Source organism: Myxocyprinus asiaticus, chromosome 24 (assembly GCF_019703515.2).
Source record: "Myxocyprinus asiaticus isolate MX2 ecotype Aquarium Trade chromosome 24, UBuf_Myxa_2, whole genome shotgun sequence".
Lineage (NCBI taxonomy): Eukaryota > Metazoa > Chordata > Actinopteri > Cypriniformes > Catostomidae > Myxocyprinus > Myxocyprinus asiaticus.
In genome coordinates this window covers 34,983,120-35,007,390 of record NC_059367.1, presented here as the reverse complement: position 1 = coordinate 35,007,390, position 24,271 = coordinate 34,983,120, and the positions used below count along the sequence as shown (strand labels likewise).

General features: G+C 37.7%; 1 protein-coding gene across 5 annotated transcripts in view; it reads right to left on the bottom strand.

Moving 5' to 3' along the window:
• LOC127415452 (vinexin-like) overlaps positions 1–24,271 on the bottom strand; it is a 73,610-nt gene that overhangs the window by 33,176 nt on the left and 16,163 nt on the right. For 4 of the 5 annotated variants that reach the window (XM_051654200.1, XM_051654201.1, XM_051654198.1 and 1 more), the window contains exons 2-5: positions 7,218–7,280; positions 4,748–4,945; positions 1,714–1,786; positions 1,337–1,476 (exon numbers count right to left, since the gene is read on the bottom strand). In XM_051654200.1, coding sequence (XP_051510160.1) covers positions 1,337–1,476; positions 1,714–1,786; positions 4,748–4,945; positions 7,218–7,229 — 423 coding nt within the window. In that variant the 5' untranslated portion in view covers positions 7,230–7,280. Of the gene's footprint in view, positions 1–1,336; positions 1,477–1,713; positions 1,787–4,747; positions 4,946–7,217; positions 7,281–19,566; positions 19,787–24,271 lie in introns of those variants that run through there. The other variant, XM_051654199.1, reaches the window with a different exon arrangement.

The window sequence follows — 24,271 nt, the reverse complement described above, 5'->3', positions numbered from 1 at the left end:
CTGATAACTCTTAAAGGGATATTTCACCCAAAAATAAAAATACTGTCATCATTTACTTACCCTCATGACATCCCAGACACGTATGACTTTCTTTCTTCTGTAGAACACAAATAAAGATATTTAGAAGAATACCTCAGCTCTGTAGGTCCATACAATGTAAGTAAATGGTGGCCAGAACTTTGAAGGTCCAAAATGCACATAAAGGCAGCACAAAATTAATCCATATAACTCCAGTGGTTAAATCCATATCTTCAGAAGCAATCGAGTGTGGGTGAGAAACAGATCAATATTTAAGTCCTTTTTTACAATAAATATTGATTTTCACTTTTACGTCCACATTTTACCAGGCATGGAGGAGAATTTATGGTAAAAAAAAAGGACTTAAATACTGATCTGTTTCTCACCCACACCTATCATATCAAGTCTGAAGACATGGATTACTTTTATGATGCCTTATGGATCTTCAAAGTTCTGGTCACATTGGCTTGCATTGTCTGGAACTACAGAGCTGAGATATTCTTTTAAAAATCTTTGTTTGTGTTCTACAGAAGAAAGAAAGTCATCCACATCTGGGGTGGCATAAGGGTGAGTAAATGATGAGAGAATTTTCATTTTTGGGTGAACTATCCCTTTATTTAAAAACTGCTCAAAACAACTTAGTGGTCAAAATCTATGAAATCAACATATTCTTTTTCTAACTAAACAACATCAAATCAACTGTACAATACAACTATACAACATCAATACTTCTGTTAACTTGCATGAACTGCCAAATGTTAATGTGTGAGAATGCAGCAAGCTGGTTCACCATCAGATCAGATGGCTGCAGAGTATTATATCTCTTAAATATTTTTATATATAATTAAAAAAATTATTATGTATGTTCATTTTGAAAGCCTGACAAAGTTTGGTTCCTGTACTAAAAACTATGTAGTATTTAAAAATGATTATTAACCACTCCCAGGTCAAAAATGACCTGAACGGAATAGGTGGGTTAATACAGTATAGTTTTAGATGGAGTAAAGCCTGTCACACTGCAGGACACTGGTTTCCAAAAATATTTCATGTCAACTACCAACATATTGTTCAGTGGATAATATGTGGGTCAAAACATTACAACCAAAGTGAGCTACGTGATAACTGGTACATTGTAGTGTTGTGCCAGGCCGGTTTACTAGCATGCCCTCTTAACCTGTGATCCTTGGCAGTGTTCAGTTGAAAGTGTGGTAAATGAATGTGCACAGTTTAACAGCTTTTTAACTCACTGAAGATGTAAAACATTAATTAATTATGGGATTACAGTGGTTTAGTGAGAGTACGTTGTGTGGAGACTCACAGATCGAGATGCGATTGGCATGCCTGTTTCATCTACAGGACCGATTCCAGAAAACTTTATCAGTCGCTCCTCTCGTGGGGCAAAAGTCCGAGGCAACGTGGCAGAGCATCCGCTTTTCATTCCACCATTAGATAATTCATCTGAGAGAGCATAACAGAAACAGTGAGATCACTGGTTAAAACATAATCAACATAATCAAAGTAATCAAATTTGGTAAAGAGGATGGGAGATTTATCCAATACATCAAGTGCACTACACTTTCCCGATATATCTGGAACATACAGTTAATAATGACTTTATTTTAAATACCCACTTAAAAACAAGATTAAGATTGGATTTATTTGGATTTCCGTCTCATAATCCTATAGAGGATTTACCGTTTGCCTGTGTAGGACCATAGTAAGATCCAAAACTGTGTGTTGGGAATCCACCTCCATTGACCTCAGCAACCTGATTGAAACATTAAAGCATAGTCTCACAAATGCATAAACACTGAATGAAATAAAATAAATACAATTTTATCAAAAATGTATCAAATGTTTATAATTCCTAAGGCAAAATCAATATATTAGCCTAATTTAAACTTTTTATTTTTTATTTTTATTTTTTTTAAATCAACTCTTTCTAGGTTGCTCATTAAATCTAAGCAAATTAATGACATTGACCATGATAACACCTTTGTACAATATTTTTTTGCTTCCATTGAAGCACACAAGATGCTCTTTGGAACATTCTCAATTAATTCCGGATAACATGGATCATACAGTTTTGAACAGCTTCAAACAAAAAACATACCATGGCCCAGAGGTGTAGAACACAATGAAATTTACAAAGCAAACACAAGTTCAAAACACAAAGAAATCAAGCCACAACATAAAGAAATCAAGCCACAACACAAAGAAATTCAGCCACATCACAAAGAAATTCAGCCACAAAACAAATAAATTTAGTCACAACACAAAGAAATTAAGTTACAATCACAAATAAATTAAGCCATAATCCACGTGAGTGGGTTCCCTCGTCCCTGGGCCGCCCATCTCAGGGGTGCTTCGAGGACCTCCGTGGGTTCTTCGGCGCCGGCTGTGAGACGGGTGGTGTCGGCTTCCTGTGGTGGGCTCCACGCCGGGGCCGGGCCGAAGGGGCGGGCTGCGGTGGAGCCGGTGCAGTCACCGCAGGGGGATGCCCTTGGCGATGAGCAGACGGGGTGCGGGATCTTGAGCCGCGCCGGGGCAGGATGTGCCGGATTGCCTCCGTCTGCTGCTTCACCGGCGAGAACTGCTGGGCAAAATCCTCGACAGTGTCGCCGAATAGGCCCGCCTGGGAAATGGGGGCAGCAAGGAACCGTGTCTTGTCGGCCTCGCCCATCTCGACCAGGTTGAGCCAAAGGTGGCGCTAGTGTGGCCATCGTCCACCCGAGAGACTGCGCCGTGACCTTCGTCGCTTGGAGAGCGAGGTCGGTCGCCGAGCGCAGTTCCTGCATCAAATCTGGGGCGGAACTACCCTCGTGCAGTTCTTTCAGCGCCTTGGCTTGGTGGACCTGCAGGAGAGCCATGGCGTGCAGGGCAGAGGTGGCTTGTCCAGCAGCACTGTAGGCTTTAGCCGTCAGGGACGACGTGAGCCTACAGGGCTTGGACGGGAACTTAGGGCGTCCGCGCCAGGTGGCGGCACTCTGCGGGCATAGGTGCGCCGCGAGCGCCTTGTCCACCAGGGGAATCGCCGTATAGCCCCTGGTCGCCCCACCATCGAGGGTAGTGAGAGCGGGGGAACTGCGGAGTCGGGGCCACAACGCAAATAAATTAAGCTACAACACAAAGAAATTAAGCCACAACACAAATAAGACACAACCCAAAGAAATTAAACCACAACACAAATAAGACACAACCCAAAGTAATTAAGCCACAACACAAATAAGACACAACCCAAAGAAATTAAGACACAACACAAAGAAATTAAGCCACAACACAAAGAAATTAAGCCATAACACAAATAGATTAAGCCACAACACAAAGAAATTAAGCCACAACACAAATAAGACACAACACAAAGAAATTAAGCAACAACACAAAGAAATTAAGCCATAACACAAATAGATTAAGCAACAACACAAAGAAATTAAGTCACAACACAAAGAAATTAAGCCACAACACAATGAAATTAAACCACAACACAAAGAAATTAAGTCACAACACAAATAAGACACAACCCAAAGAAATTAAACCACAACACAAATGAGACACAACCCAAAGTAATTAAGCCAGAAATTAAGCCACAACACAAATGTGTCCCTCTTCATGCTCTTTTATTCTACTTGGAGAGGGACCCCTCATGGGGGCTTCCATGTTCGAATCACATGACCAGCCGAATACTACTCGCTTAATCTCAGTAAAAGCCCTGTTTAATGGGCCTTTTACTCACGAATTGAGTTAATTATGGCTGCCTGTGAATAGTGAATTTCTATAATGCCGTTGGTAACAGAAAACTATTGTGTTTGAATGATGCTGCATCCACACCACTAGGTGTCAGTGTAAGTCCAAGATGACAAATTAAATTAATTACTGAGTGCACCTTTAAGCCACAACATAAAGAAATTAAGACACAACATAGGAAATGCTTCCGACCACTAGGGAGCAACATTGACCTGGTGAATAATGTTTAGGTTTGAGGAGGACAGGACATGATAAGACATTCCCAATGTGAGTAAAGTAGATTTGTGTTTTGATTATGTTATGATTTTAATTTAACTAAATACCTTTTGGCAAAGACATTTGGGCATTGTGAAGCTAAATATTGTAATTAACTCCCAATGGTATGGTGTTGCCTCCAGGTAACATAACAAAATTTGTGTCAAAATAAAACACCTGATTCATGAGTCCTTTCTTAATCTTTGTGCTGTAGCTTCAGTTCGTTATGATGTGGCTAAACTGATTCATGTTGTAGCTTAATTTATTTGTGTTGATGTTTAATTTATTTGTGTTGTGGCTTAATTTATTTGTGTTGTTGCTTAATTTATTTGTGTTTTGTTGTTGCTTGATTTCTTTGTTGTGAACTTTTGTTTCCTTTGTAAATTTCGTTGTGCACCTCTGGGCCACTGTAAACTTTCATTAGTATATTATATCCTAAAAATATATATTTATAAAAAATAACTGTGTGATAGGTTACAATAAACTTTACAATTGTTGTAGTTGTAGTTTTGAATTAATGCCACAAGGGGGCAGAACAATATATATTGTGCAGCTGCACATACTCAGTCAATGTGAAGTTGCTCTGTAGAAATATTACAGTTACTACAAGTTAATCAATGCTCTTAAGTTGGTGGTGTGATGTGGATTATTTTCATAGGGTGTTTTAGTTGCACTCAAAACTATAGCAATTGCACAAATTGTCACTGATGTGTCGCGTCTATGCTCTTGCCTTGTGTTGTGAAGATGCATGAGTTGAACTCTTGTGGAATGGACTTAAGGGAGGTGTAGGAAGACCAGGAGAGATCACTACTACTTCCTGTGTCATATCTGGAGTCATGAAGTGCTGGTTCGCTCCACTGCTGGGAAGACCCTCATCTGAGAAAATGATCCGTGAGCCATTCAGATGGTCATACACCTCCACTCTTTTCTAAGAGAGAGAGAGAGAAAGAAAGAGACATTTGATTTAACAACCTAGAATCAGAGTCTCGATAAACTAAAACATGGATGAGACTCTCAGTCTTATTGTCAACTATAACAGTACAGTATATCCTCATTCTTTACAGATCTTCCTATCGGAAGACCATGTTCCACCCTCTTGCAGAAAAAGAGCCCTTTGCGGCCTTGTAGTTTGTGGAGCCAAAACAGGAGAAACTCATTACTACCTCATTGCACAGCCCTTTTTAAGTGTTTACACTCCCTAAGGTATGACCCCTGGCCAACAGCGTCAAAAAGAGGTCACCAGTGCTAGCTATCAAGTCTGAGTAGAGATAAGAGGATGCTGGGTAGGTTTTGCCTTACCAAAATTTCTCCTCGGCTGTCTGTTTTTTTACATCTCCCTATTGACTTGGACCCCGCAATCTCTCCCTTTCCACTCTGTCTGTGACCTGAATAATGCTTCCTCTCTTGGTTTGAACTCTAGGGGTCATGGGAAGATCCCTGTGTTCTCACAGAGGGTGAAACTGTATCTTGTTAAATCATGCAGATGCCTTTGTGAGCAGGGGAACAGGGCTTTTTCATGGAAATCCAAGTCTAGTCCATAAATAGCCCTCTCTTTCTCTCCTTCAGTCGATGTGTTAGTGGTTGTTTTAACGTCTCTTTCTCTCTGTGTTTTCAGGGCATCTTTCAAGGAGATGCTGAACAGTCTAGGCACTGCCAAGGTTTGTCAGTAATCCAAGTGCAAAGTGTTTCACAATGACTTAGAGAGCTTAGTTGTTTGTGAAATACTGAAGGCCCGCTTTGAACTTCAACAGATGCTGAAATGTTTTGAGGGTTAAGAAGTGATTTAGACGTCTCAGAATTTATGAACCAATGGAATCATAAACAGGATGTAGATATACAGACTAGTATGCAAAAACATTTCTAACCTTTATTCTTGTTCATCTTTAAGATCAGTGGTTCTTAACTGGTTTCAGATTTTACATTGAATACCAAGTGGTGAAAACACAGTAATAAAGTAGTTTTAAAAAAAAAAAAAAAAGTTCTATTAAGTAATAATAATTATAACTACTGGATAAATCATTAACAATATTTATAAAGTATTATAAATTCACTGCACATTGTGGTCGGCACACACCATGTTTATCCTCATTGCAAGTGAACTGAAGTGAATATTTAAAGTAGTCACGGTTGTATATTCTTTTACCTTTATTTTGTTCATGGTTTTTGAGGATGATGGCATGTCACACAACCTGTCCTTGTTGACATCTTTCTAATTTAGTTAGTTTTTATCAAGCATCAAATGAATCTGCACCAAAATACAGTAAAGTTTCACCTGATGCACAACCCTTAAAGGGACAGTTCACTCAAAAAAGAAAATTCTCTCATCATTTACTCACCCTCATGCCATCTCAGTTGTGTATGACTTTCTTTCTTCTGCTGAACACAAAAAAGATTTTTAGAAAAACTTCTCAGATCTCTGGCTACATACAATGCAAGTGAATGGTGACAAGAACTTTGAAGCTCCAAAAAGCACATAAATGCAGCTAAAAAGTAATCCATATGACTCCAGTGGTTTAATCCATATTTTCTAAAGCGATATGATGGTGTGGGTGAGAGAACAGTTAAATATTTAAGTATTTTTTTTACTATAAATCTCCACTTTCACGTTCATATTCTTCTTTTGTTTTTGGTGATTCACATTCTTTGTGCATATCGCCACATGCTGGGCAGGGAGGAGAATTTATAGTAGAAAGGACTTAAATACAAATCTGTTTCTCACCTACACCTATCATATCGCTTCTGAAGACATGGATTTGACCACTGAAGTCGTATGGATTAATTTTTAGCTGCATTTATGTGCTTTTTGGAGCTTCAAAGTTCTTGTCACCATTCACTTGCATTGTATGAAGCCACAGAGCTGAGAAGTTTTTCTAAAAATCTTTGTCTTCAGCAGAAGAACAAAAGTCATACACAGCTGGGATGGCATGAGGGTGAGTAAATGATGAGAGAATTTTCATTTTTGGGTGAACTATCCCTTTAACTTCAACAACAAAAGATATGGGAAGCATTTTCTCCTTTTTAAAGTTGATAAGCCTATTTATTTTGCTAACCTATACTGTAACTATGCATGATTTTGTGGTTAGATGCATTTTACTTGTATTTAGCATGTTTTTTGTTCCTTGTTCTAAATGGCCCTATCAGAACAGACTTGTGACCCATTTTTGGGTTGAGACCCACCACTTTTTTAGCCCAAATCTTACCTGAGACTGCATGTCATCTGCAGGGGTCCTAGTCAGTAATCTCTCAGATTTCAGATTGACTGCCTAAAAGAAAGACAAAAGAACAAAATGCGATAAAAAACAAATAATGCCACCAAAAGGCACAAACAAATACAGAGGGTAAATCCTTATATGCTTTTGAGTGTGTGTTGATAATAAATTATAATGGCCGTTTTTGAAATATCCGATGAAAGTAAAGAATCTCAACATAGTAATCAGTGGGCATTTCAAAACTAGGATGGGTGTTCCTCAACTATTCAATAAAAAAGTAGGGAATCTTAATGTAAATCCTGTAAATCGTTTGAAAAATGCCATCCCTATTTGAAAACGCCCACTGATTGGGAGGTGTTCATTTTTTTCCAGCAGAGACACAAGTCTCGACCAAAGGCTAGATCATATTTTAATAGTTTTATGAAATTATATTATAGATTAATATAGAAACTGATTGGTTGGGCCAAGACCCTCACTGGCCTCGCAAAATCTACTAATTATTACCCTTTACAAATCTCAAAGACTGCTTTAAAGAGAGGCAGTCAAGATGAGCTATTTTTAGTGCTGTTATTTAAGATGTAATAGATTATAGGGTAACACTTTATTTTAAGGGTCCACAATAATGCACTAGTTAAGCATGAAGAAGACAGTAATTAACAATTAATTGAATGTAGATATAAATACAAAACAAACCAATAACTTGACTAAGTACAATTTTCACTTTACAACAGGGGGTAAATTTTAATAGTATATTTAAAGTGTATCAGTAGTAAAAAGTTAATAAAACCAATACTAATTTGCTTTAATTACTGGCTTAATATTGTTTAGTAAACTTGATTTATGATGGATCTCTAAAATAGAGCATTAATAACATCACTTTCTACACAAAAATAAGATGTTTAATGAGTTGTAAATTATGGATAAGATAGCCTTATTAGATATGCAGTTTATTAGAAATTGAGCATTAATTGCGTTACTTTCTTCACAAAAATGTTACATTTAATAAGTTGTAAATTATGGCTAGCCTTACTTTACATTCAGTTACTTATTAACTATTGTCTTATTCATGCTTAACTAGTGCATTATTTTGGACCTTTCAAAAAAAGTGTTACCGATTAGAATATCTGACACAAAGTGAATCCTGTTCATAAAGAGATGACAATTAGCATAGCTATAGAGATAAATAACAGTACAGTGTAAATTGGATTAGGATGTTTTTATGAGGTAGGAAATATATTGTTGGATGTTTCTAGAGCTTTTATTAGAAATTATTTTGTGTGTGTGTATGTGTGTGTGTGTGTGTGTGTGTGAGTATGTATGATCAAAAAAATCAATAGTACTGTTTTAAAAGACTTTGAAATTTCATGACAAGTATCAGCAATGCAGCAACATTACCCATCTCATTAGGTGAGTTCCTTAGAAACAATGAGGCCTATAATGCTGAGGGCAGTTTTCCAGGTTTCTGAACATGCCAAACTTTAATGTCAAATTAATGTTAACTTTTACATGTTATTTATTCTCTTGCAGAAGCGTTCATTAACAGTCAAGCGTGGACCCATGTTTTATATGGGCATTAATTATTCAATTCATTGCAGAGCCCATATTGAAAATGGGTGCATGCTTCTTTTGACAAATAAAATGTTTTGGTCAAATGGTACTCTTGATAGTTTATCGTAAAATAGTAAAGGGTTGGTTTACTGGGGCTTTACATTTGGAAATCACTTTTTAAAATAGGTCTATAAGGTACTATAAAGACCTAAACTTATCTTTTTAGAGTGTGTTTTGTCTGATATCAACTTATTGTGCAAAACCAGATATTCACATGAGTGTGAAACTAATGGTGTGGGCATTCCTGCTCTGTTGCTATGGCATTGTATAACTAAACAATGACCAGGGGTCAAGTTTTCCAACAACTTCCATAACCGTGTGAAAACCAAAACAGGGTACCAGATCAAAATATATTTTAAAAGGTAGAAAATCCAAACACATGAAAACATGAATAATAATAATAATAATAATAATAATAATAATAATAATAATAATAATAATAAACAACTAAAGTTACTAAACAATCAAAATTGTTTCCAAAATTTTTTTTTTTTTAATTTTTTTTTTTTTTGTTAACACTTTACAAAAGTTTGTATTTGTTAACATTATTTACTGTAACTACATTAGTCAGCATTAACTAACAATTAGTAATAAATTTTATAGCAGATATTAATCTTGGAATCTCTGATTTTAACAAATACACAAATTAGTTCATGCATTTTTTTAATTAGTCTAATATGAATTAACATGAACAAACAATGAACAATTCAAAAATTAACATTAATCAGGATTAATAAATGCTATAAAATTGCATTGCAAAATCACTGCTCATTGTTAGTTCGTGATAATTACTGTAATGCATTCACAAATAGAACCTTATTGAAAAGTGTTACCATAAAATTGGTGTTTAATAACCCTTAAAAAGTACAGCTTGGTCAGCATAGCAACCACACATTAAAAGTTTCATATGACTGTAGCTTTCCATCTGACATCAACGTTTCCCACTCTGAAAGTGAGACCATGAGCCAAGTGTTCCTGCTGCAAAGAGATGTGTTTTCCATGTGGGATGAGTAACTATGAACCAGAGACCATAATGATTGTGCTCAGTTTCCTGAATGCATATGAACACTGGGCTGTTCACACAGGGGATTCAATGTTGGTTCATTCTCTTTCTCTCTCTTGTTCTCTCTTTCTCTTGCCCCAGATGACTCACCAGTCTTGAATGAGCTCCATTACATAACAGAAAAAACAACAATTGCGAATATGTGTGATTCACAATGAACTCTCAGTACATGAGACCCCCTCGCACTTATACACAGTGTATGCATGTTTATTTGCATGAATGACCTGCATTATCTATATGTGCTTATTAACATAGATGGATTTACATGTGCTATATCAATTGTTAACAAAGCAATAATTCATCCTAAAAAGACAATTCTGTCATCATTTATTCACCCTCATGTTGTTCCAGATTCACATGACTTTCTTTCTTCCATGGAACACAAAAGGAGGAGTTAGGCAGGATGTTCACACTGTTCTTTTCCATTCAGTGAGAGTGAATGGGGACAGGTGCTGTGTAGCTGCAAAAAAATTAAATAAAAATAAAAGCACCATAAAAGTGGTATGACTTGAGCACTATATGTTAAGTCTTCTGAAGCCAAATGATAGCTTTGTGTGTGGAATATAATTACATATAAGTTGTTCACTGATAACCTTGCCCTCCACTTTAGCTTTCAAATCTCATTCGCGCTTACACATATTCAAAGTTGGCACGTTGTGATGAGTTACAATGTCTTTCAGCATCACTGAAAGCCAACCTGGTGCAATGCATCTTCATGCAGTATTGAATATACATGAATGTGAATGATTGTCGAGAGCTGCAGTGGAGGGGATGATTTTCAACAAATAGCAATTTATATGTAGTTCTTTTCCTCGCACAAATATGGCTTCAGAAGACTTGTAATTAGTACATGAGTCATATAGATCAATTTTATGATACCTTTATGGTGTTTTATGTCATTTTTGGAGTTTGAATGCATCTTCTCCCATTCACTTTAATTGTATGGAAATGAGCAGCAAAGACATTCTGCTAAACGTCTCCTGTGTTCCATGGAAGATAGAAAGTCATAGAGGATTAGAACAACACAAGGGTGAATAAATGATGATAGAATTCTCAGGTCTGGGTGAACAAACCCATTAAACAATATACAAAACCAATGTGGAAAAAAAAGTTACCAAGTTAGTGTGCCCCAGCAGTTGAAGTAAGTCTGATGTAATATTCATTCATGAGGTTATAAGACACAACTGTGTTTGCAAGAACTGCCTTTGACATTTCAAAAGATCTTACAAACAAATTATTCATGTTAACTCTCTTCAGCAGTCAATTTAAATCAGTATGCACAAGGGCAAAAATGTTTAGTTCATTGAATTACACATTACGTCCATTCATATTTTACAATGAAGACGAGGGCGAATTGAAGGAGTGTTTGTTTAATGTACCGTCTTGTTGCTGCATGTGCAGAGAAGACAAAGAGAGTCAGTGTGTGTTTGTGGGTGTGTGATTATGTGTTTGCATGGACCTGTCAGTCGATTATGTCCTGCGCATATTATCCATTTAAATAATCTCCTCTAAACTGTCTGAAATGGTGGTGGTATAAAACAACAAAGTCTCAAAATCAAAACGGTTTCTGCCTTGACATGCCATTTAAGCCACTGTAGACTGGACATTGTTTGTATTTGTTTGCTCATAGAAAAGAAAGGAAAATTCACACACATAAAATTCACCTCTACGATGCCTTTTGATTATTTTATCAAGTCATTTTTCGTGGTACACTGATACACACACACACACACACACACACACACACACACACACACACACACACATATATATATGGCAATAAAAGAGGTGAATCTTCATTTGTTGTCTGGGAATGTGGATCTTTCAGATCAATTTGAGGAGTGCCTATGGTTTGCTTGTTCCACATTTTATCATAAGTGTGTCATGCAGTGTGGGACTCACACTGGTCTGGTCTTGGTCTTGACTTGATCTCGCCCTGCCTTGGTCTTGACTTGGTCTCAACCCCTCAAAGTCTTGGTCTTGTCTTGGTCTCAATACACTCTGGTCTTGGTCTTGACTTGGTCTCAGTTTAGGTGGTCTTGACTACAACAATGCTGGATGGCACAGCTATTGGCTCCTTAGACCATTATTACTTAAATGAGCACTGTGAGAGAGGCTCCGTTCACACATTCAGTGTTTGGGATTGACAACCGTGTTCACTAATGTGTGACTTGGCCTGTTCATACAACAGCGTACAGGAGCGGCTTGAATACTGTATGTATCAATGAATAGCCAATGTCAAGATGGCAACTTCAATAACACTGGAAAGTTTTATCACAATCGATATACAGTAACAACGTTATTTAAAGAGCTTGTTTTACATAGAATGGACTACTGCAATGCTCTTCTGGCAGGACTTCATGCATGTACAATTAAAACTCCGCAATCGATCCAGAACGCGGTGGCACGATTGGTCTTCAACAAGCTTAAGAGAGTGCACGTCGCGCCTCACTTCATCTATAGTAACTACACTGGTGGCCAATGGTTGCTCGCATCAAGTTCAAGGCATTGGTGCTGGCTTTCAGAACATCCACTCACACCACACACCCCTATATACATTCCCTACTTCAAGTGCCCTTTCCGAAGTTGACGATCAGTGGGTGAGCGGTGCCTCGTGGTGCCATCTCACACAGGCACAAAACCAAAAACCCCATGAGAGCAGCCGATTCTCTCGCCACCTTCAAGAAACATCTAAAGGGGCATCTCTTTCACGAGCACTTGGCCCAATCCTACTAATGCAATAACTGTATTCTTTCTTCTTAAAAAAAAAGAAAGAAAAAAACATTATAAAGAGGACATTATATACCACTGTCTCTCAACTTCTTCCCTACTTGTGCTTCAGTAAGCAATTTGCAATGTTGTATTACAGCACTTATCTTATTACTGCCTCCTTAGGATGAATCGCTTCTGTTGTATTCCTCATTTGTAAGTCGCTTTGGATAAAAGCATCTGCTAAATGAATAAATGTAAATGTGGAGTATTTCAACCAAAAATTAAACTTCCGTCATTATTTATTAACCCTAATATCATCTGCTAAATGTGAACTTTCATCTTCCATGTAACACAATTTAATTTTTTTGTCTTCACAGGGTTTATTGTCCATATTGTGTAAGTGAAGAGTGACTCTAGACTTTCAAGCTCAAAAAAGGACAAAAAGTAAATTATATGACTCATGCAAGTGTTCTGAAATAGTACGATTGTTTTGTGTGACAAACAGAACACATTTTATTATTGTCATTCACTCTCTAATCAAATCATATTAATAAAGTAAAGTGCCTAAATCAAATATGGCAGATACCTCAACAATATCAAATCTGGGGGCCTGAGTAGCTCAGCAAGCAAAGACGCTGACTACCAACCCTGGTATCTCGAGTTCGAATCCGGGGTGTGTTGAGTGACTCCAGCCAGGCTCCCAAAGCAAACATTTGGCCCGGTTGCTAGGGTAGGTAGAGTCACGTTACCTTCCTCGTGGTCGCTATAAGGTGGTTCTTGCTCTCGGTGGGGTGCATGGTGAATTGTGCATGAATGCCAACGGTGAATAGCGTGAGCCTCCACACGCGCAAAGTCTCCATGGTAATGCGCTGAGCAAGCCACATGATAAGATGCGTGGGCTGACTCTCAGAAGCGGAAGCAACAATCCACCATCTGGATCGAGGCGAGTCACCACAAGGAATTAGAGCGCATTGGGAGTTGGGCATGCCAAATTGGGAAGAAAAGGGGATAAAATCCAAAAACAACAACAACAATAACAAAAAAAAAAAACAATATCAAACCTCAATGGTTCTCTTTGCATCTCGAGACCAAACTGTCCCTTTAAGTGAATCAATTTGATTACAGAATGTGGTTGTCACTCTCATTTATAAAAAAAACTATGTGTGAACATAGACTAAGCACTCTACAAAAACCTAACAACTGTATTCTGCTGCTGTGTGAACATATCCAGAGGGAAAACATATCACCCCTCAAATCTCTCTCAAGAAGAGGGAGAAGGACTTTTCAAACACAACCTAATATGGTCCGGTCTTTCTTAGACATCCGCTCATGAAATATGTGCAGATCCCTCCTCAGAACACACAGAGCTTTACTGATGTTTGTTTTGAAAGCTCCAAACAATTTTAACAGATTACTCAAAACTCAAAATTTCAAGCAAGCATCTGCAATGCATAAATGCTACATTCCACTGACAGCTGGCTTGATTTGCCCTTTATTTTGGTCTGGTACATACTGTGGTGGAAGTTGTATGTCTAAAATGTGCAGTATGTTGGAAGTTATCTAGGCCTCATCTGTAGGAATGGGAGTCATAAGGAATTTAATGATTCTGGTTCCAATTCCACAACGATTCCTTTAGTGATTTTTTCATTGTTTAGCTGACCAAAATATAAAAATATTCACATCACACTTTTTCAAGACCTCTGGGTGTATATCTCCAATATTAAGTTTGTTAATTCAAGCAAATGGTTAAATTCATCAGTGCTACTTTAGCTAGCACTATATATTTGTATTCTTGTATACAACATCTGAATGTTCAGGAATGTATTTACTCAAAGGGACCAGCATGTAATTGGAAGTATTGGCTGTGATGATGTGGGAGAGTGGGATGAAGAATGTCACTTTGCAGGGCTTAGCAATGACATCAAAAACACTTCCCAAAAGTCTGTGGCCACTTGCCTGTCCTGCAATATCTCAGAGCATCTTTGAAGCTCCACAATGCTCCACATATGCTAGTCACTTGCACTGTATGCTGGTCAAATAATTTTACAAAAATACTTGACTATCAGCATTAAGTTTGGTCTGCTTTGGAGCTTCGTATTCTGGCTAAGAACCACCCATTTTGACAGGAAGTTAAACAGTCTTAGACTTAGATAGTCTGATCAACACAAGGCCCTCAAGTTTTTTTAAATGTAATGTTTAAGGGCAGGAAAATCTGAAAGTGATGATACCACAATAATAGACCGGTTTAACTCAAATAACTGCACAGGAGTCTTTATGAAGGGTTGTATAGACAACACTAATGAAGTTGGTTGTTCATTATAGCACCTTGAAGCATTGTAACCAGTCTCAAGATTAAACCCAAGATGCGAGTTCTGGTCCAGTGGTCCAGTTGGAAACAGGAAGTAATCATGTTCACATAATCAATGGTGAGTGTGATTCTGACATTGTATTTTCCCTATAAAATAAAAATTTTACTCCACCGACATTTAGGTTTAGGGTTGGGGTTTATGTAAGGGGGTATAGTTAATAAAACGTCATTTAAAACTGAAAACAACTCCCTTTTGTGGACATTCATTTCAGTAAGCACAGACCGATTTCAGCTGAAGAAATTTTAGCAGACTGTCGTCGAATTCACAATGAGATCAGTCTGGCATCAGACAGTCCATAAACAGTCCACGTCTGAAGCTAGTATGGGCCAAGATTAAGCTATTAAATACCTCATGTTCAATTCAGTTCTTATCTGTTTCATCTTGTTTTATAAGATCAGACATGCGGGAAGCCTGTTGCACGTAAATAAAAAATCATTAACATTTAACCAGGGTTCTGCTTTTTATGGGGCTCTTAAGAGTTCCAGCACCAACATTATTAAGTATTGAGGTCTTTTTCTCATGCATGCATACCATCTGTAATGAGTAATAGGTTGGATTAAGACAAATTTGCCTAATAAATATCCGCTAGACTGTAGGGGTCAGTACGATAAGTTAATTACTGTGGTTCAATCACTTCCACATGTCATGAAGCATCTGTATTTATGCATGCATGCCTGTGTGAGTTGCAATGATGGAATGCTATGGTCAGATTGTTCTAATAATCACAAACTTTATTGTATAATTGCATTCTAATTAGCTTTTACATCAATGGGCAGATTATTGAAACACTGCTTGGATTAGCTGTGTGTTACAGTATTATATTGATTTCCTGCAAAGCCATTTATGTTTAAGCCAGTACTTATAAACAGTCTCAAGATGTTTGCTGGGCTACTGACCACAAACATTATGACCTAAGACCTGATGCAGTATCAGTTTACTTTCTTGTCTGCCAATCAATCCAGAGCACAACATGGTGCACATCAAAAAATACAACATCATGGCAGGAATTAGTGATAGACCTATATAGCACTAACATCAATCTACATGCAGACACATTTCCATAAGAAACACTGAAGTTAAACAATAATTTCCACAAGAAAATTTAGGCGCAATGTCACCTATGTCCTAGGAGTATGTAGTTCAAGCCCCCAGTATGAGGGAGTGCCCTATGGAACATTTCTGATACAACTCCACCTTACTCAGAGATCCACTGACTTCAGTATGTTGGGAGTGCACTACAATTTAAACAAGTGTGAACAACTCTTACATAATCCTAAATCACATGCTTTATGTCTGGTATAATACGTTTTTATAAGTGCTTTTTGGCCATCATTAACTCAAAGTGCAAGTGTTTAAAAACACCAGCTTATCTGTTATCCTGACATTATGAGATTTTGGAAAAGTATGAACTGAATATATTGTGTGTAGTAGACACATAATTCTCAAAGATAATGACTTCCAGCACACAAACACTTGTGACAGCTGTGACCTGAGTTTGTTTTATGGAACCATACACATGCACATGTACATATAATTATATTTGATAAGATAATTACAATCCCTAATTCTTTAACAGTAAATTTCCACCAAGGCCTACTTGCTTTTACATACTGTATCTACTGACAATGAGAATTATTTAAAGTAGGGCTGTTGATTTAACATGTTAATTCAGTGCAATTAATTATATAAAAAAATAACGCGTTAAAAATAAGTATGCAATTAATCATGTCCCCGGACCGTAATAAGGAATATACCTACCATTGCAGCAATTCAAGTTTGAAGTGCCACATGTTTTCTCCAGGTGGCAGTAAGCGGAACTCCAGCTGTATAGGCAATGCTCAGCTTATACAGAGAACAAACCACACTCACCAACAGCAGATAGCACAAGATTAGGACGGACGTGTTCTTGCATTCAAACACAGCTTAATGGAGCGCAAATCCGAATGCAGGGTACTAAAGACGTGTTTTTAACCTGACACAGCAACCTAAAAACGGTATGTTTGTGATGTGACGCAACCAAAGTAAGATGGCCCAAAAGCGTCCGTCTGATGCAGGTGTACACTGATGTGTCCTTGAAAAAGTTCTTATAATAAATCTCGGACTGATTGACGCATTCAATATCAAAATGGATAGCTTTGAGCTGTAAATATTTATATATGCGATTAATTGTGATTAATTCTACATATCATGTAATTAATTCAATAAAAAATTTTAATGGATTGACAGCCCTACTTTAAAGGTGAAGTGTATATTTTTTTCAATGTTAAAATACTTTTTATTATTAATTTGCAGAGACAAATACAAACAAAGCATTTGTAAGTTGATGTACAGAACAATCATTATTTTCATAATTCCGGTTGGTGACACTAGTGGTTCAGAAATTATACACTACATTATTGTCAAACTCAACATCCTTGACAGCGATAGCAAGACAGAAGCCACCAATTAGTCATGTGTCCATCTGTCAGCCAACCAGCCAACTGATAGAGCTTCTAAAACTGCTAAAGAGAATGTGAAGTATTATATTTACTGGACAAATTGATGGCCACCATGGCCCTGAAGTGACCACTGTCTATTGTTCTAAAGGGAAAGATACCAAAGTGAGGGGGTCCCGTTGAGTTTGCAGATATTTTTGACTGCTTAAGAGTCCTTGTTGAGAGTGAGGCCTTAAAAGGGTGCATTCAACCATTAACCAACTCTCAATTTAAGTAATTGGAAAGCATTTGTAGAGATTTTGTAAGTACATTTTTGACCATACTGGTGAATCCCAACTGACCAGTAAGAGTACTTTAACACTAATCCCTAATGAGTGATTAGATTAACTTTACCCTGCATCTCTATTGATTTTAAGAACGGTATTTGGAAAATGTCCTGAATGTGTGCTGGTTTGTTTGTTTTACTGGAAAAGATGGACCATTCCATTATGCGTAGTTTATGTAAATACATCAGCAGATATATAAAATCAGCTGATTTATGATCCTATTTCAAGATGACTAATTTTTCTGTACTTCACATTTAACCTCAAATATTTACATGCTTGATAATATATCAACTCATACTGTATACTTGCATTACTATAGATATAACACCACTGTATAATGTAGACTGTTATTTGTGTGTGTGTGTGTGTGTGTGTGTGTGTGTGTGTGTGTGTGTGTGTTAGGGTTGTCAAAAATACCGATACTTTGATACTACCGTGATACCAAATTTCAAAAACGGTTCTGAGCTTAATTAAGTTAGCATTCGGTAGTACCGAAACAATTGCAAGTATCTGAGCACTCTGTACTCTATAATGAAAACTGTGTGTTTTTGCATCCAAAAAAAATCCCTGCAGGGACACCATACACTCTAGTTGGAAACAACGAGATAGCCGGGATTCAGACAGCAGTAGTTACGATGGAAGGCACACGAGCTCAGAGTCCCGTGCTGTTAGAAAAAGAGAACAGCAGGAGTGCGGTGTGGAAATATTTAGCTTATGAAGCGAATGAGCAGGGCAAAGCCAAAGATACAACCAAGCCCATTTGCAAACGGTGCTTTAAGACAGTACAAAGCAAAGGAGGCAACACCTCAAATTTAGCGAAGCATTTGTCCAACAGGCCCCCAGACCTCTTCAAAGAATTCCGACAGGTTAGCGACAGTGTAGGTTATTGAATGAATGTCTTACGTATAAGTTATAAGTACATGTCCTCAATACAACATATGGATTAATGTGAAATTAAGAGAACGAGCTAGCTAACTTAGCACTAATGTGTACATTACAATGTTGTTCTCTAGTATTGGAGCGATTTATAGTATTTCTTTTGTTTTCATTTTCCACCATAAATCCACAGTATGGATTTGTTCTCTCATAGCATCAGCAACCAGCTGAGAGGTTGACCCCTACATTGATGCAGCCTACCATAGCAGCAGTTTTTGAGCAGCAAAGAAAATATGAAAGCACTTTAAATGAGGCAAAGAGATTGAACAGGGCAGTGGCAGAGTTCATCTGTATGGATCAGGTCCCTGTATATACAGTTCAAAAGCATGGTTTCAGGCAACTGCTTGAGCAGTTTAACTGTAAATATGAGCTTCCAAGTCGAAATTGTCTCGTACACCGAAATCCCTAAATTGTATACAGAGACAAGACATGTACTGAGTCAGCAAATTGCAGGAAAACCATTTTATACATGCACAACAGATCTATGGACCAGCAGAGCAGCAGACACATTTATGGCTGTAATTCTTCAGTTCATCACAGAGTCATGGGACATGCAAGCCTGGTGCTTAAGCTGTGCTGGGCTAAACACTGATCATACTGCCGAGAGTTTGAGAGAGGCACTGGAGGAGCTCATTGAAGATGCATGGAGTTTGGATATGAACAAAATGGCTGGCATAACAACTGACAATGCCTCAAACAATCGCAAAGCATTTGAGGACTACTCGTGGATCCCATGTTTTGGACATAATCTACACCTGGCAGTTAACAAAGCACTAGGTATTGATCGAGTCTCTGCAGCTTTATCTAGGCTTCGTAAGACATTATCTTCATTCACTAGATCACCCAAGTTGTTAACTCAACTGATAAAAAAGCAGACAGATCTAAATTTACCTGTGCATAAACTTATTCATGATGAGCCCACACGGTGGAATTCTTCTTATGAAATGGTGGAGCGATTCCTGGAGCAGCAACAAGCCGTTTGCTCTGTGCTTGCAGAAGACCGAAAGAAATGGCACCTCATGCCCAAGGATTCGGACATCACCATTCTTGAGACGGTCAGAGATGCGCTTGCCCCACTGATTGCATTCACTGATGCACTAAGTGGAGAAAAACACACACCTTCCTCTGACATGGAAGATATTTTCATGTGTTACACATGTTGAGACTGACAGCACCCTTGCACATGAAATAAAGGAGAAAATAGGGAGTGATCTGAAGCAGCGGTATGCAGACAGAATTTTACAGATCGTTCTAAACACTGCTACCTTCCTTGATCCAAGGTTTAAGGACAGTTTTCTGAACAAGGAAGCAAAGGTCAAGCATAGGCTTCTGGGGCAAATAGATATTGCCTAGGAGGAGCACATGCTTCAGCAATCAACACAGCCAGCGGAAAATACAGGGCAAGAAAGCAAGAAAAGAAAACTGATTTGAAAAGCCTGCTATCAAGCATAAAATATGAAAAGAAAGGTGAACAAACACAGGGGGCAGGAGAGAACCCATCCATAACTGCACAGCCTTCCCCACAAGAAAAACTGGCAAGTGAGTTTTTGATATATAGCAAAATGCTAGAACTCTGTGCTGAAGAGGATCCACTTGTTTGGTGGAGAACAAATGAAAAAAGTCTACCTCTGCTCTCGCAGTTTGCCAGAAAGTATTTGTGCATTTCAGCTTCAAGCATCTGAGTGCGTTTTCAGTACCTCTGGATTAATTTGCAGTCCAAGACGATCAAGACTGACCCAAGACAACATCAATATGCTTGTGGTTCTCTCAAGGAACCTAGCAATTGCAAAAAAGCTTAAATAAATCAGCAAAACATGTGTTAAGCATGTGTTAACAATTGATCACATTAGATGCCAAGGCACTCTTTTTTTTTTTCTTCCTCTAAGTTTGTTGAATAGAAATTAAGTTAAATGGTTATTGAACTATGGACATTTGCTAATTTGTCTTAAGTGATAATATGCAAATTACTTGCACCTGCACCTTTTGACCTACAGTCAAGATTGTTTACTAAAGGAATGTTCTCTTATTATGCGTGTTCATGTGTATTTTTTCTCGTGGTATCGAGTATCATGAAAAATAACTTTTATCGTATCGAAGTTCAAAATTCTGGTATCGTGACAACCCTAGTGTGTGTGTGTGTGTGTGTGTGTGCGTGTGTGTGTGAGCCTATAATGAAACATTCAAATTAATTTGTGACATTGCAAGTAATTAATAAATATGTTGTAAAACAATGTCAAATATGTAAAAGCATATTTTCAATCTTTCCAATCTCTGATAGCATCTGGATGAGTCACATAAATATTTTGCCACTTTGTTTAACAAATGAAGGTACAGTAAATGGGCAGGAGAGCTTATCTATTTCCATCCTGTTATAGTTTATTTAAGATGTTGAGAGCTGTCTCTCTCTCTCTCTCTGTGTGTGTGTGTGTGTGTGTGTGTGTGTGTGAGTGTGTGTGTGTGGGCAGGCTTAAGTGGTTTACGAGGACTTTTTTTTAGGTTATAAACTGGTAAATACAAGGTTATTATGTTATAAATGTGGTTTATGAGGACATTACTAGTGTCCCCATAATTTAAATCACTTAAAAATCATACTAAACGCTGTTTTATTGAGAATGTAAAAATGCAAAAAGGTCTCTGTGAGGATTAGGTTTAGGGGTAGGGTTAGGGGATAGAATCTATAGTTTGTACAGTATATCATTATGTCCATAGAGGGTCCTCATAATGACAGCTACACCAACATGTGTGTGTGTGTGTGTTTGTGTGTGTGTGTGTGTGTGTGTGTGTGTGTATGTGTGTACTGGTTTGACCTACATTATAGTGACAAAAACGGCCTCACAATGTAGTAAAACCGAAAAATTTTGAGGAATCACCTACAGTACATTGTGTGGACACCCCAAATATTGTGGTCAATCTATCTGCTTAATAAACATACTAAATGATGTTATAATAAAAATGCAAAAATCCAAAAAGGTTTCTGTGAGGTTTAGGTTTAGGGTTAGGAGATAGGAAATATCATGAGGTCAGTATAAAAACCATTATGCCAATGTAAAATCCTCATAATGATATAGGAGTACCAACCTGTGTGTGAAAAAGCAAACTTCCAATAAGTCATATAAGTTATTACTTTCTCATTCCTAGCTTCTCTTAGCTCTTGCTCTCTCCTTCCCTTTCCTTTGCGGTCCTGTTGCTCTTGATCTCTGGATGAATGCAAGCAGACACCATACAAGGCTCTGCCGTGTGTCTGTTTACAATCTCCGGTTATTACATGATACACACATTAATCAGAGACAGGCACATCTAATCACCATGTATGGTCCTCCATTGCTCTGCTCAAGGGGGATTGACCCCACAAAGAGTTTGATAGTGAAAAGCCTAAATGGGCTCCTCCTCAGTGTTTCTGGTGTTTGGACCTGTTTAAGAAGATTCTAATCAGCAAGATATATCCATAAAAAATCTGAAGACACTTTTTTGATACCTACTGTATTGACCTGTTTCATGTTACGTCACTGTATGACCACGCCACCATGTTTGTGACCAAAATTCCATATACCTTCAATGTGCTGCTCTGTCGGCTGTGGCAAAAGCTGGCAAAAAATTATATTTCTATTTATAAATCTTGAAAAGGTGATACTGCTGTTTAATTACCAGAGCCAAAATATAATTTTTCTTTCAATAAAGTTTTATCTTTTAAGTGACACGCCTTCATTTTGCCAAAGTCTATCAGCGATGAAGGGGGAGAGCACGGACTTTGCTCATTTATTCAGCCATGTCAGTTATCTATACATGTCTACTATATATATATAACATAATCGAGTCGGATACAATTAAACTGGAAATGCACATAGGACGATGCTATTCATAACACCCAGACTGTATAAAAGGTATGACATAACTGTAACACATTGGAGTAAATAAAAAGCACTATAATGTATATACAGTACATATTTAATATGTATATACTACTGTCAGTCAATAAACAACACATCATAAATTCATGAAGCACAGACATTATTCACACCACCAGACTACAATGTAAACATATTAATCATATACACTATTATGCCTTGGTTGCTTTGTGTTTGTTCTCTTACATTAATACAGATGGGATCATCACAGACGTTTTGTAATATTTTTACCAAATCAGAGCAGAAAACAACACAAACATGTGTAACTTCTGAATGAGAGATGTTTATGGTGATGTACCGGTAGGCGTGTGCACGGCGTACGGAGATGAATCGTGGATAAAATATATTTATATGTATGCGTAAGTCAAATTTGGCAATATTTATGCTGACCTCAGACTTGTATACACCATTCCTGGAACTTTGCATGGAAAAAAGCACTTTTTGATGTTTTTCTTGAGATCGTTTTACGGGTGTTTTTCCATTCACCGCTATTGTTTTCTCCCACTGATGGTCACAATTATGGCGGCAGCGGGGAAAAAGTGACATCACTGAAACAGGTCAATATGTTCAGTCGGCTTCAGAAGTCCACATTGAAAATCTGGTATTCTAAATCTGAAGCCTTTCATACAGTAATATACAGTACAGTATTTATGATGCTGCACCATTTCTTGGTCACTAATCTAATAAGCAAATATTTGGCATTTACAATGTCACAACTGCTTGCACAATAGGTCAAATTTCTTATATTTCATTGAAGCACACAAGATGTTCTTTTGGAAATTCCCAAATCCAACATGATCACGTGAGATGTCGGAATGTTGTTTCTGAGAGATACGGTACCCTAGGATCAGCCACATCGTGCTGACTCACTGACAAGCACCATCTCCTATCAGACATTTTTGCATCAGCTTCAGGATATTTACCTTCCCCTGTAGCATGACCAGAAGCGTGTTGCATCAGCTGCATGGGAAACCTGGGTTTAGATCCCACATAGAAACCAGGAATTAACTGCATTTACATAATCAGTGACAAGTGTGATTCGAAGGTTGCATTTTTCACCCTAACATAACATTTTTACTCCACTGATGGTTAGGTTTGGGGTTTAGGTTGAGGGGTACACTTATGCATAAAATATGCATTCTTCTTCACTGTAATACAGCTTGTACACCTCAAAAAACAACTCACTTCACAACTCTCTTTTGGCGCCCCTCTGTGGACATTTCACCTGGAGAATGGAGCTCACACGTGCCCATATGCTCAACAACACTTACCGCTTTAGCCACTGGGACAATGTTTAGAATTTCGGTAAGTGCAGACCAATTTCAGGTAAAGAAAAGTCAACCTACTGTTTCCGATTTCACTGTGAGATCAGTCTGTCAAATCATGCTGGGATAACATGGATCATCAGGTTTAACACAAACTTGAGTGTCATTAAAGCAGAAGAGAGACAAAACAAATACTAATAAATTCTCATCTATGTTAATTTTTGTAATCAATTTTTTGCTTAAATCACAGATAATATAATTGGTAACAAAAAAAACAACTGTGTTAAAATAGAAAAATTCAAAACGTAAGCTTTTTTATAGGTGGACTCCACTCTTGCTGAGAAGTGCACCATTATATGAGGGCATTCCATTATGAAACACTTAAAGTCCTCATGCACACACTATCAGGATATTCTCAGAGAGATC